Genomic DNA, 14,155 nt, shown 5'->3' with positions numbered 1-14,155 from the left:
GGTATTTCCCTGCCCAAAATAAACAATCCTTTCACAACCGGCTGCTCTTGTGCCTCACCCAATAGTGCAAATGCTGCTATAAAGGTTAGTTGTGGTGACTATTTAAGGCGCCCTCAATAAAGAAATGTTTCCCTATAGTCCTTCTGAATTACTTGTCAATGTCATATAGACTTTTACCTTGAGTTTATTTTCCTGTTGATGCCTAGAAACAAAGCAAGGAATAAGTTGTAGTTAAGACTTTTCTACTGGGCTTTTCTGTTACTGAGAAAGCAAGATAAAGCGCTATAATTGGGATCAATGGAGTCTAGCCTGTGTACAGAGCTTTCAAGTTACCCAGTTCCCGGCAGAGATACTTTGGGTCAGTTCTGGATTTCTGACAACCTCATCATAATGCACAATGGCACCTGAAGCATTTATTTCAATCGACGAGATCGGAGGCTACAATTCCCACACTGATGGGCCAAAAACGTTTCCAGCCCGGACCTGGGTATCTGGTGTGTATGAGATCTGCTTTAATGTACCTGCAAAACAGGACCACCAAGTGTTTCTATGGAAAATGCCTCTTTCTACATTACATTACATTACATTACATTAGTGACTTCTATTCCGCCTGTACCTTGCAGTTCTAAGCGGATTACAGAGTAAGATAGCTGGACATTTCCAGGAATTTACAAATAACAGTATAAGGTAGCTGGACATAATGCCTCATCCCACCAATAAGAGCCAACCTCATCAGTGATGTCACAATGGCTTGATTGTCCTGTACTCCCCTCTGCCCTGTTAGTAGCCCTCCTCTGAAATGCCTGCATCTCCTCCATTGCTGCAGCACTGGCCACTGCTTTCTTATTTTGTGATCTACTTTCTGTGGTGTCCCTAGTTTGTACGGGTGCCATGGTTCAAAAACAAGTCATCGCACAGCTACGGTAGATCAGTCCGCAGCCCAGAATAAGATCCTAGGCGGAGGGGATCATTACGAAATGGGCACGTGGCTTATATTTTGTTAGCGGGGTAGGTGGAACCTTGTGTCTGATATCGGATTTCCCACACGGACCATTTATTGCGCTGTACCAGGCGTGTCTCCCTGGGTGACAGAACTCCAGCCTCGTCCCGCTGTGATCATGGAGGAGCAGGAGATGCAACTGAAGGTGAAGAAGGGTGAGTGAGGGGCTCTGCTGTGCCGGAACTAGTAAGGGTTTAGCATAGCTGTCAAACCGACCGGATTCCCGATATGTCCCCCGTTTTTTGTTCCTTCAGTGCGAGATTCAAATTCATACATTTTCGAAACCTGACTGTTTGGGGCTTTCCTAACCAGAATTGTAGTTGGTGTTTCTGGGGTCAGGGCTGGTGCAAGTGCTCTAGGCAAATCTTTACTTTATTCTATCCTTCCCTCAATTAATTTCAAGGGCACCTTCTTGAACATGCTCTTAAAAATCTGCTTATCTCGGTTTTGACAGCTGCGGTTTGTAATTTCAGTTTATCACTGACGGACCTGCAAATGAGGGTATACAGACCTCACAAATGTCTACCAAATGATCATAAAAAGAAAGAAGCCGTGGCATGGGGTCTGCAGGGACCCGTGACGTTCGCAGGAGTTAAAACGAGGATCTGTAGAGTGAGCGAGATCCGTGAGGTCCAGGGGAATTAAAAAAAACAAAACCCCCCAAAACGAGGATCCCCAGAGACCCCCACACCAAGGCTGCTTTCTTTTTTAGGCCATGCATTTTTAGTTTCTTGAGGGCCATGTTTTTAACTTCTGCACTTGCTGATTTCTTTTCTCTTTGTGATTGGGAGAGGGGGTAAAATGCGGACCTCACAGAGATCCTCGTTTTAACCCGAGGTGAGCAGATTTTTATGGGCATGTGATTAAGATCCGCAAAGTCCGTGGGGTCTGGTTTTTACCCAATCCCAGTGTATCAAGAGCTTATTTCATTGCTATGATTCCCAGAATGTTTCTATGAAGAGATCTATCTCAATATCAAACTGTATTTAGTATATACCTATCAAGGTCAATTTCCAAAAAACATTTATCTGGGTGAATAGGCTAGTTGGAAATCTTTCCCCCCCCCTCCCCCTCTCTGTGTTTTAAAGTACAGGCTAGTGATTCTTTTGAGTTTGTGTGGTTGTAAGGACTATTGCTTTATATAAGAACATAAGTGTTGTCATACAGTGACAGACCATCAAGCCCAGTATCCTGTTTCTAAAAGTGGCCAATCCAGGTCACAAATACCTGGCAAGATCCCAAAAGAGTAAATCAGATTTATTTTGCTGCTTATCCTAGAAATAAGAAGTGGATTTTCCCAAATCCATCTTAATAATAATATATTAACTTTTCTTTTAGGAAAATATCTAAACTTTAAACCTTGCTAAGCTAACTGCTTTTACCAGTTTCTCTGACAACGAATTTCATAGTTTAATTACACATTGAATGAAGAAATATTTTCTCTGGTTTGTTTTAAATTTACTACTTAGGAGCTTCATTGTATGCTCTGTAGTCCTAGTATTTTTGGAAAAGGTACACAAGAGAGTGACATCTATCTGTGACTGCAGCTACTCTTTAATGTCCCCCCTCTTGATGCTGCTTCTCTAGACATCTGCCTACTCGTACCTAATAATGGAGCCAACTCTGCCCGGGGTATAATGAGAATTCAGTCTTACACTGGCTCAGCAGAAATAGATCAGTTATGCTGGTGGCCTATCGGGTGATTTATGGAAACTTGTAATTATGGCTGTAAGCACAGTGATGTGGAACAGACCGTGGCAGAAAGATCAGGCAGTTGATTCATCCAATATGCTACTTGCCAGTTGATGCTGTGCCCATGGTATATTAATTTTTGGATTTTTGGATTTTTTTTATTATATTGATTTTTTAAAATATATTTTTCCTCCATTCTGGTTAGCTGAGTATTCGGATTCCCACATATAGTCCAGCACCTAACTTTGTAATAAAGTATGTGGTTTTTGTTTTCAGTTACTGACAGATTGACAGAGAGCATGTATGTTCTAGCCAATGAACCTTCAGTGGCTTTGTATCGATTGCAGGAGCATGTGAGAAGATCCCTCCCTGAGTTAGCACAGCATAAGGTGAGTCTGCGGGTAATGGGGCACTCCCCAAGTCAGCACAACACTAGGTGAGTTTGTGGGTAATAGGACACTCTCTGAACAATCAGAATATCCAGTGCAATGGTGGGTTCCCTGAGCTGGCACAACACTGGGTGGTTCTGCTGGCGATTGGGCACTCCTGGAGTTAGCACAATGCTGGGTGGGTCTCTAGGTACTGGTGCACTCCCCAAGTTAGCACAACACTAGATTGGTCTTTGACTATACTCCCTAAGTTAGCACAATTCAGTGTGATGTGGCACTCCCTGAATTAGCACTACATCAGTGTGTGGGTGTTGGGGCCTTTAGCATCAGGGATGTACATGGTATATTCTGCCAATCCCTTAAGGACAGTAAAAGGCACTGGGGTGCTTCATGTTCTCAGTTCCTGTCAGTGCTAAAATTTTCTTCAACCCTAAAGAGTGTTACCAACACAAAGATAATGACACAGGGACAAATTTTTCCCCGTCCCTGCAGGAACTAATTTTCCCATCCCGTTCCCATGAGTTATTTTTCTGTCTCTTCCTCATTCCTGCAAGGTCTGTCCTCATACACAAGCTTCAAACACTTTAAAATCATAAGTGTTTGAGGCTTGTGTGGTTAAGGCAGAGTTTACAGGAATGGGACAGGGAAAGCAAAAAAAAAACTCACGGAAGCAGGATGAGGAAATTGAGTTTCTGCGGGGACAGGGACAAATTTGTCCCCTTGTCATTCTCTAATCCCAGCTCCAAGGTGTAGTGTTATTAAAACCATTTGTCTCCTGCCTTTTTCCACTTATGATTTATAATTTCAGTTGATCACTTTTCGATTAGTTTACAGCAAATAAAATAAGTTTTGGCGTTTTGTTTGAAGAAGGTGATTCATCAGTACAGTGTAATATAATCAAATATTGCAAGTCTTTGTGTTGTGTATTTAGTCTTTCTTATAACCACAGAATCTGGAGGTCTTTAGGGAAGTTAGAATTAAAGAAGCTGGCACTGTTTAATTTTCACAAATAAAATAAGAGACGGTTCTGTGGCTAGGGGCAGAACCTTCAGAGCCTGTCACTGGACACAAGATGGCTATGCCGTGATTAGGAAAGGGATCTTGAAGCTGGTTTTTGGCAGGAAAGGGTTTAAACCTCATATCTGGCTGTCCCTTTCAGAATATGATGACAGGAGATAGTGAGGGAGGACCCTTGATTTCTGTTATAGCAGTGAGAAAGGCTCATCTCAGACACTGAGGTTGTATCAACCATGTTCCATCCAGCATTCTTTGCTTTTCTTCTCAGGCAGACATGCAGAATTGGGAGGAACAAAGCCAGGGGGCTGTCTACACTGTGGAATATGCCTGCAGGTAATGCTTTTTCTTCTCCCAGATCTTTAGAGACCTTGTCTGCCTTTACACATTCTGTAATGGAAGAAAATCTATCTGTGCTTCTGCAGAAGGCTTAGGGACATGGCACAGATTCAGCTGATGAATATCTTTTCCTGCTATTGGGTATTTATGGTACAACAAATGTTTTAAAACGTTAATGATCTAGAATTTCATTGGTTTGAAATTTTGCTTGTGACTTGTAATTAATCATACCTGTACAGATGATAAGCAATAACTGAGCTGATAAGGCAAAACCTTAGGTTTTACTAATTATACTGGCATTTATTGGTTAAGAAGGCTCTGATTTCAGCAGGGTCCCTTGTTAATGGTAGTATATATATATACTTAAATAAGGGGCCAATATATTAAAATAAAAAGCTCCCTAAATTTCTGTTAAGTTTTTCCTCCTGAATGTGTGCCATATTTTCAGCCAAACTTATGAGCATATATTTTCAACTAAAAATTTATTTTAATTTACCCCCTCCTTTACAAAACCACAGTAGCATTTTTAGTGCTGGCCGCCGCAGTAACAGCTCCAACGCTCATAGAATTCCTATGAGTGTCCGAGCTGTTACCGCCGTGGCTGGCGCTAAAAACGCTAGTGTGGCTTTGAAAAGGAAGGGGTTAGGAACTTAAGTTTGGACATAAATTTAGGCCTGCCATTTATTTGTGTAGATTGAGTCTAATTTATGAGCTTTGTGCTGAAAATTTCTGGTAAGAGATTTAAAAAGATCTCTAAAGAATTTGACATTATCCATTCCACGGTCTGGAAAATAGTGTATAAGTGGAGGACTTTGCAGACAACTGCCAACATACCCAGGTCTGGCCGTCCATGCAAGTTGACCTCCCAAAGCAGACCACAACATGCTAAAAGAAGTCTCCAAAAACCCTAAAATGTAATCATGGGACCTACAGCAGGATTTTGCTACTGTTGATGTTAAAGTACATGCCTCTACAATCAGAAACAGACTGCACAAATTTAACTTGCATGGGAGGTGTGCAAGGAGGAAACCTTTGTTCCCTAAGAGAAACATCACGGCCAGACTGAAGTTTGCCAGAGAGAATGTAGATAAACACCAGGCCTTCTGGAATAGTGTTCTATGGACAGATGAGTCTAAAATTGAATTATTTGGACACCAGAAAAGAGGACATGTTTGTACACCAAAACCAGCATTCCAGGAAAAGAAGCATGGAGGTGAAAGTGTCTTGGTTTGGGGATGCTTTGCTGCAGCAGGATCTGGCCAGCTCACCATCATAGAATCCTACCGTGTATCAGAGGGTGCTTGAGGAACATGTGAAACTATTTTTAAGAAAATTAAAGCTGAAGCAGAACTGGACCCTGTAACATGACAATGACCCAAAACATACCAGTAAATCTACCTAGGACTGGCTGAAAATGAAGAAATGGAGAGTCCTGGAGTGGCCGAGTCAAAGCCCTAATCTTAATCCCATTGAGATGCTGTGGGGTGTTTTGAAACGGGCTGTATATCTTCACAGCTGAAAGAATTCTGCATTGAGGAGTGGGCTAAACTTTCCTCAGACCGATGTCAGAGACTGGTAGATGGCTACAAGAAGCATCTATTATTTCAGCCAAAGAGGATAATACTAGCTATTAGGGTGTAGGATGTCCTAATTTATTCCTCAGTTTAGACTACACATTTTTGTAGATATCTTTTGTTTCATGAGTAAATCAAGGAAAATTTTTGTTTACCTGCAATTACATCACTTTCTTTTCCAGAGATAAATAAAAAGAAGATTTGAAATCGATATGTGAACATTTCTTAAGAAAGAACTGAATATTTAATGGAGTGTCCTAATTTTTTCACATGACTGTATGTTTGGTGCATTGTTCTTTCTATTTCCCAGGAGCTGAGAACAGTGAATAATGTGCAGTGACACATAATTTTAATGTTCCTGCCTTATTAAATGTGGCCCCTATTTGCAAGATTAATCTAATGAAGACAGAAATGTATCGATTTTTCAGTTAGTTTTAATGTTTTTTTACATAGTCAGTTTTGTGCTAGTTATCATTCATTTTTTCATTCCTTACTTACTTACTTAAACTAGTGCTGCTAGATCTTTGAAGGTTTTAGTTACACTTCCCCCTCCCTATTCACAGTTTCGATGTTTGCGGTTTCGATTATCTGTGTTTTTTCCCCAGGCCCCCCCCCCCCCCCGAGAATTGCTCATTGGCATCGAAAAAAAATGGCCCCGGGACTTGGAAGGAGGCGGCGGGGGGCAATTGGAGGCAGCAGGGAGCAATTGGAGGTGGCTTGGGGGTGATCGGAGCATGAACTTTACCTGGTGGTCTAGCGGTGACACGGGGCAGGAGCGATCTTCCTACACTCTTGCCCTATGCAGAGCCATGATGAGAGTTCCCATGGTCTCTCGAGACTACAACAGGGAGTTCCTGTTGTAGTCTCATGAGACCACTGGAACTCATCAGCATGGCTCTGCATGGGGCAGGAGTGTAGGAAGATCGCTCCTGCCCCGCGTCACCGCTAGACCACCAGGTAAGGTCTGGGGGTGGGTCAGAGTCGTCCAAAAGTTATTCGCGATTTTTCCCTATTCGTGGGCCGGCTCTGCCCCTAACCCCTGCGAATAGGAAGGGAGAAGTGTACTTAATCGTGTCTTCTCAAGGGCTGTGGTGATAAGTGTTAGTTATAACAAGCAGTGTTTTCCAACAAGGGGAAGTACAATAATTTGTTCAAATGATTTTATTATAAACTAGTCTTGAAGCCCATTACATTAACGGGTGCTAGAATATATGTCTGTCTGTCTTTCTTTCTTTCTGTCTCTCTCCCTCCCACTGTCTCTCTCTCCCTGGCCCCCTTTCTCTGTCTTTCTGTCTCTCTCCCTGCCCCTGTGTCTTTCTTCCTTTCTTTCTGTCTCCCTCCTGCTGTCTGTCTGTCATTTTTTCCCTGCATTTCCCTGTGCAGCAGCAACAACATTCCCTCTCCCCCCCCCACTTCCCTGTGCAGCAGCAGCGGTATTTCCCTTCCCCTCCAGGTCCCTGTGCAGCAGTAGCAGCATTTTCCCCCACCCCCTTCCCTACTCTTGCCACGATGTGGCCTGCTCCTTTTGGTCCCTCCCCCTTCCCTTCCCGCGGTCTAGCCTGCTCCAAGAGCCCCCTTCCCTTATTGCTTTCCTCGCAGGCAGGCCCAGCTTCTCCCTGCACGTTACCTTTTTTTTTTTTTTCATTCTTTTGCCCTCCCTCGCATGGCTGCCTGTCTGCCTGCCTAGACCCGTTGAGCAGCTCGCGGCTGGAGTCTTTTTTTTTTTTTTTTTTTGTCGGCACTTCCCTGCCCTTCCCGCGGTCTGGCCTGCACTGGGGAAATTTTTTTTTAAGTTTAAAGGTGTCGCGGTGGCTCCTCTCGATCCCCACTAGCGTCGGAAGCCTTCTTCGACACCGGTGCGACTGGTGAGAGGAGCCGACACCGTGATCTTGTGGAGAGCAGGGAGTCCAGCGCTGGCGGCCAGTCCTGCCAGCGAGTGTAGGTAGGTGCTGTAAGGCTGGGGACTCGCGCATGCGCACTCCTGCCACCACAGACCTACTGATCATGGATCAGAGATCATGGAACACGCAGGTAAGAGTGCGCATGCGCATCTAGGGTTTTATTATATTAGATGAATAATGTAGTGACTATATGAACTTGTAATTCTGGGGACAACTATTTTAAAATCAATTTTTCAGAGCTCGCATGTTACCCAGTTTCAGCAGAGAGACTTTTTATCAGTTCTGGGTTTCTGAGAACCCCATCCTGATGCATTACTGGACCTGAAACGCTAATTAAAACTTATTGGCTTTGGGATGTAAGTTCATAGCCAGGCCTGGCTAAAAAGCCTCCCTCCTGGAACTGGGCAACTTTGGCAGCTGTGGGTTTTATGGTGTGTGCTACTAGTAATGATAGCAGTGGAAACTTATTCATGCTGCTTTTATTTTATTTTTTAAGTTGAAAACAAAACTTTGGGGATCTTTAAATAAAGATTAGTGCAAGTTATCTGCAGCAGGGCTCATATCTAGATTTTGAATTTTTATACAGGGCTCATATCTAATCGAATCTAATGCTTGGCTTTATATACCGAGACTTCAGTCCAAGAAAGCTCGACTCGGTTTACAATAATTAACTGTGACAGATAACTTGCACTAAACTTTAGTAACAGACCCCCTTAATGTGGTGCATGCCTGACCATGTGTGTGTTTTTTTTTTTTTAAACACTTTAAATGAAAAATCTGCAGGTAAATGGAGCTGTGGTAGTTGACCCATATCATTGGCATGTATGCATTTGTTGGCACTGCAACTGGGGGAAGGACTGTGGAAGAAGAACTAGACTGAATCCTGAAACTGTTGATGACATATTCATCCATGGATTAAAATCATAATAATTATGTTATGAGCAGATGGGTATCCCTCTAACCAATATAGTAAAATCTCATCAGCTTGCTTGAACCAGTCCTCAGAGAGTGCATTTGGTTGACCAGTACTCAGTAATTTATAATGCTTCGTAACACTGCGGGGACAGGGATGAAGCTTGTCCCCATGTCATTTTCTAATGTGGAGGCAGGGAAAGGAAGAGACTGGAGTTACTGAACACCTTATTAGGGGCAAGGCAAATGCAGATGCAGGACACCTTGGGGTAGAGGGTAAGGAGAGAAATACTGGATATTTGGGTGATGGTTTGCCTAGAACATTCGGTACCCTTGGGCAGACCCTGATGGGAAGAAAGTGAACATCCTTTGTTGCAAGATGTGTTTGTGTTAATAGATTATCTTCTGGATTTGATATAGTATTTGCAAAGTACTATTAGAGAGGTGACTATTAATGAAAAGGCAGTCTTGATGTGTAGCTTCATTTCTTCTCTACCTCTTCATACCAGCGCCATCCGAAGCATGACCTACAGCAGAGAGTATTTCAAGAGCATCGAAGGACTACTTAGACAGACCATTAGCACCAAGGAGCAGATGGGCTCAGCACCAGGGCGCAGGTAAGCTTGGGGAATTGACCTAGAACTACCAGCTAGGCTTCCATCATTTGAGACTTCTTTTAACAAAATCTGAGCTGACCGTGCTATGTATTGTCCTGCACGGTGACCCTGCACATGAATTTTACTGAAATGAAACAGCTGAATTCATGCTGAGATTAAAAATACACTTTTAAATGAATCCCAGTTGAATTGTAGACTTAGTTTGCCCCTATCCTAAAACTCTTCTCCATAGCAGTAACTGTCCCCACAAAAGAAGCTGTACAGCAGAGCTACTCAGTTCTGGGCCTCAAGGTCCTGCAATGTATTTCTGGCACAATAAGCAGCTGATGTGTGTGTGCATGCTGGAGATGAGCCTGTACCAAGGTAATTTCTCACACTTTGCTTGTGAGAATATAAACCTCAAAATATACTATTCTAACTGAATAAGGAGTTTGCTGTATGTCTTAGTTTCATATCTTTCAGATATGCAAATATCCAAACACAGCTTGTCTACTAAGGGCTAGATTCACTAAGCGTACTGATTGGTATGTGACCCAATTTTACTCCAGCCCGATTCACTTACTCTCTGCCGATCCAATTCTGATCCGCGCATGCAATTGAGGGGAATGGCATGCAAAGTAGGCAGGGACCCGATTCACTAAAGAAATCTAGCAAACCGACTGGGCTGGCTGATCAACACAAGAAGCAACTGCTGGGGACCAGTCGCAAACGTCCTTTCCGACTCTCCAGTTCCATTGCCACCCTGCTCTTTGCTACCCCGAATATTTATCTCTCTGCTCCAATCTCTTCTGCCTGCCGCCCCGAATCGCCACCCTGCTCTGCCCCGAATCTCTCCTGCTTGCCACCCCGAATCTCTCCTGCCCTTCCCCACACTGCAAGCCCGTGGTTTTAACCCGCGGGTTAAAACCATGGGCTCGCTGGGTTAGTAAAACAAAAACAAAAAACCCAAATTGCGGCTTAGATGGCTCCTAGATGCATGCACAAACCATCTACAGATGGTCTGCACAGGCGTCAGGTTCACTCTCTAGCGATCTGTGCGGTGGGGCAGGGGTGTCAACGTTCATCCCCATTTGCATGCAGGCCTTTTGTGAATTTGTCGGCCTGCATTCAATTGGGCACAGATCGGACACGGAATCGGGGGTAAGTGAATCTAGCCCTAAGTAGCTTATGTTATGATAATACCAACTTTTGACCTTTAAAAGTTTGCCCTCAGACCACTGGTGATTCCTTGTATGTCTTTCTTTCTTTTTTTTTTTTTTTAAATTAGTAGTAGTAGTATTTTTTATGCTTTGGACAGAATTTGGAACAACAAAGCCAAAGTGGATTGGAATGTCTCTAACTCAGTTTAAGAGCATGCTACTCTGGTGTCCCAGTCAGTGGCATAGTAAGAGGGGAGACAGACCACCCCGGGCGCCATCTTTGTGGGGGTGCCAGCACATCTCCCCACACCACATTCACGCCCTCTCTTCCCTGCCCTCCCATACCTCTGTAAAATCTTCACCACCATGAGCAACTACTCTAGCCTGCTGCTCGCACCGGCCTGGCTCTCTCTAAAATAATTTCTGGGTCGTAGGGCCAGGAAGTGACATCAGAGGGAAAGCCAGCGCAAGCAACAGGCCAGAGAAGCTGCTTGAGCTGGCGAAGATTTAAACAGGTACGAGGATGGGAAGGGAGGGTGCAAGTGTGGCATAGGTGTGTGGAAGGATCCGGGTGGGGGGGACACACCACCCCGGAAGCCTCCTACCCTCGCTATGCCACTAGTCTCAGTGTGTCTTTAACACAAGTTAACATTTGTGCTAAGATCTGGTCCAAGTGATATGTGGAATCAACAGTGCTTATGATCTTAGTAATGTAAGAACAATGACTTTTATTATTTACATGGTGCTTTCATTGTACATAACACTGTACACAATTCATACTGGCTGCTAGGACCTTGTAGATTAGCCTGGATATGGTTTATATGATCTTCCCAGGGTTATGGCAGAGGAATCAAGAGATGCAGGTTCACAACGTGAAACTTTATCCTAGTGCATTCTTGGAGGATATTCAGTTAACAGACTGTCTTGTACAGCTGCGAGTCTCAGAAGTGCTTAGTTCATTATTCCCTATGTTTTGATTTTGCTGTTATGTATTTGATGCATGAGATGTGACATGAGTGTCTGTTGCAGCACACTAGCCCCACAGGCTCCATGCCCATCATCCTCCTCCTGACACCCAGCACGATGGCTGATGCTCTGTCTGTACACTTCAGGTTAGTGGTGGCTTTGGCTGGATGCACAGGTAAAAACTTATCTTCAAGCTTAGCTCAGCATCTGTTGTCTTTTTGAGTTGTTCATGGCTGGCAGCAAAGAGACAAATTGGGATACTCCTGCTACAGCAATGAATAACAGAGGCAGGCATCAACATCTGGTTTCCCAAGGAGAGGGCAGATGCTCATAACTCTAGATGGTTACAGATATTTTCAGCCTATTCAATAGATTGTTTCTGCTCAATTAAACATTTGTAGCCACCAAAGTTAAATTCTAGTGTCTAGTTCAATCTTGCTTTTATTATTGGCTTTTGCCAGGAAAGATATAGTAGCCAGGTTTATGCATGGAAAAGACCTTTTGTCAAACTGCATGGCTGTTTATGCAGATAGACTTATGCATGAAGGCAATCCTGCGGGCAGAGAGTAGATAATGTTGGGGGCTAGGGCTGTAGTGTCGGCACAACAAACCTCTGACTCCGAATCCTCTGTTTTCACTGTCCGATCTGAACTACTGATATTAGGCTTTACATTTTTTTTTTTTTTTTTTGATCTAAAGTATTGGTGCATAAGCATTCTTTAGATCCAGGACAAAATTATATATTTCCCATACAGTAAAATGTTATAAGGTTTTATTCTGAAGCTGGAGTTGGGATGTTTTTTTTACCAACTCCAGTTCCATCCAAAATTGCTTCCAACTCCACAGCCCTGTTTGGGGCAGAGTTATATACTGCTCAAAATTTGCACATTCACACACACACACATACATTTGCATCTTCTGTGGATCAGGTGTAAATTTGTGTTTGGGCATTTATGTACGGTTGGGAGCCTGTTTTATATAAGCACCTGTATTACCCTCAACATGGGCATCCTTTTATTACATTATCTCTTTTGTGAAGAGGGAGGGTGAAAAGATGATATGCCTAGATGGCCATCTGATTATTATAGGACCCCTGCATTGAAATGCCTCTTTTCCTTGCTCACACTAACACTTGCCTAGCTATGCTTGTTTGTTTTTTGACCCCCTTCCTTAATTCAGCTATTGTCCATCTTGCAAGATTGTTTCAATCTGTGTACTCTCTCATTACAAGTTAAAGGTATCTTGAAAACTATACAAAGAGATGTGACAGAAGGACAAACAGCACTTATTGAACAGTTTGCTTCTAGCAGGAGCTGAGCAGGGCTTTAAACACTCCCAACTGGGCCTGATCACTGCCACTCGAGAGGTCCCCTGTTCATTCTCAAGTTGAGACTTTACCTTTGTTGTTTGGAGTGAGGGATGCCATGAAGGCAGCGTTTATAGGCCCTGGGGTACAGTGATGGTCACTATATGGGATGCATACTGAAGTGCTTGGAAGTTGTGAAGTAAGCCAGACTACATGGTCTCCAGCACAGGACTTTGCGGTACTGATTCAACTAACGGTGTTTTTCAGCAATGTATAAATAAGTAAAAAAAATTCCCTGGGTTCTGTGAGTGAAGGTGTGGGGAAGGAGCATCAGGCTCCCCCCAAAAAAAAACCCTTCATCTCCCAGATGTCCTGCAGGCAGCCTTATTTATCTGCATACTTCCTGCCTGTTGCACATTCTGTATAGCAGAGCATCACAGGGATGAGGTGGGAATCAAAGTACCTGATTCTTGATTGTCCACTTGCATTTAAACATTGCTTGCCAACAGGAGGCTTCCCATTCTATAACTACAGTACTTCCAAGGAACAAGAGGAGAAGGGACAGATAGCACCAAATATCTTGGAAACACATTGGGCATTGCTTGAGGAAACAAACCCTCCCCCCCATCCAGAATTATGTTTATTTCCATTTTTATTATACCACCTTTCACAGTTACAAGAAGGTAGTTTACCATAGATTATACCAAAGTTGAGTCTTTTCCAGCGCCTCCTGGTTTCTGTGCCAAAATATTTCGCATCTCTTGGTTGACTCCATTCCAGGGTTTGCAATGTGACTGGAAGAAGGCTGACTCTGCAGACAGGGTCCTGTGTATTCTCGGGACATCAATGTTCTCATTATCTGTTGTTGTCTTTGCTCCGGTACCACGTCTCGTTGTTGCTGTTAAATTGCTGAGCACTGGAGAGAGGGACTGTTTTTGCTGCTCAACGTACGGGGGGTAGGAGAACTCCCTGTGGATCTCGGGCCGAGGCTTTGGCCTGGGCATCTCTTTGCAGTTGTTGAGGTCGTTGACCGGTGCATCCCCTCCATGGGCAGAGTCATTTTCAAACATGGTATTGGTAAGCACAGCTCTGGTCCGACTTGTAGCTTGAGAGGCCTTGAGGAGGGAGTGAGTGACAGAGATCAGAAGAACCAGGATTCCTGAAGAGAAGATACAGGCGCACGTTATCCCTGCTTCCATGTCAAACAGCACCAACATATATATAGATAATGCTGTGGGAGAAAAGGGGAGAAAATAAGCATTAGTAAACATTCACCATGCAATAATTTTCAACTTTTCATTTTCAA

General features: G+C 43.5%; 2 protein-coding genes across 8 annotated transcripts in view; one reads left to right on the top strand and one right to left on the bottom strand.

Annotated features, from left to right (window-relative positions):
- The first annotated feature begins 61 nt into the window (after positions 1-61).
- The window catches only part of BORCS8 (BLOC-1 related complex subunit 8), a 16,288-nt gene continuing 2,194 nt past the window's right edge, over positions 62-14,155 (top strand). Inside the window, exons 1-5 of one of the 6 annotated variants that reach the window (XM_033954447.1) lie at positions 62-84; positions 2,969-3,081; positions 4,367-4,431; positions 9,331-9,438; positions 11,607-11,689. In XM_033954447.1, the coding sequence (XP_033810338.1) occupies positions 2,992-3,081; positions 4,367-4,431; positions 9,331-9,438; positions 11,607-11,649 (306 nt within the window). In that variant the 5' untranslated portion in view covers positions 62-84; positions 2,969-2,991 and the 3' untranslated portion in view covers positions 11,650-11,689. Of the gene's footprint in view, positions 85-858; positions 1,156-2,948; positions 3,082-4,366; positions 4,432-9,330; positions 9,439-11,606; positions 11,690-14,155 lie in introns of those variants that run through there. The other 5 variants (XM_033954448.1, XM_033954443.1, XM_033954446.1 and 2 more) reach the window with 5 other exon arrangements.
- TMEM221 (transmembrane protein 221) overlaps positions 11,286-14,155 on the bottom strand; it is a 25,945-nt gene continuing 23,075 nt past the window's right edge. The window contains exon 3 of one of the 2 annotated variants that reach the window (XM_033954438.1): positions 11,286-14,080. In XM_033954438.1, the coding sequence (XP_033810329.1) occupies positions 13,548-14,080 (533 nt within the window). In that variant the 3' untranslated portion in view covers positions 11,286-13,547. The remainder of the gene's footprint in view (positions 14,081-14,155) is intronic. The other variant, XM_033954439.1, reaches the window with a different exon arrangement.

This window comes from Geotrypetes seraphini, chromosome 8, assembly GCF_902459505.1.
Source record: "Geotrypetes seraphini chromosome 8, aGeoSer1.1, whole genome shotgun sequence".
NCBI lineage: Eukaryota > Metazoa > Chordata > Amphibia > Gymnophiona > Dermophiidae > Geotrypetes > Geotrypetes seraphini.
This window is presented reverse-complemented; position numbering and strand designations above follow the sequence as displayed.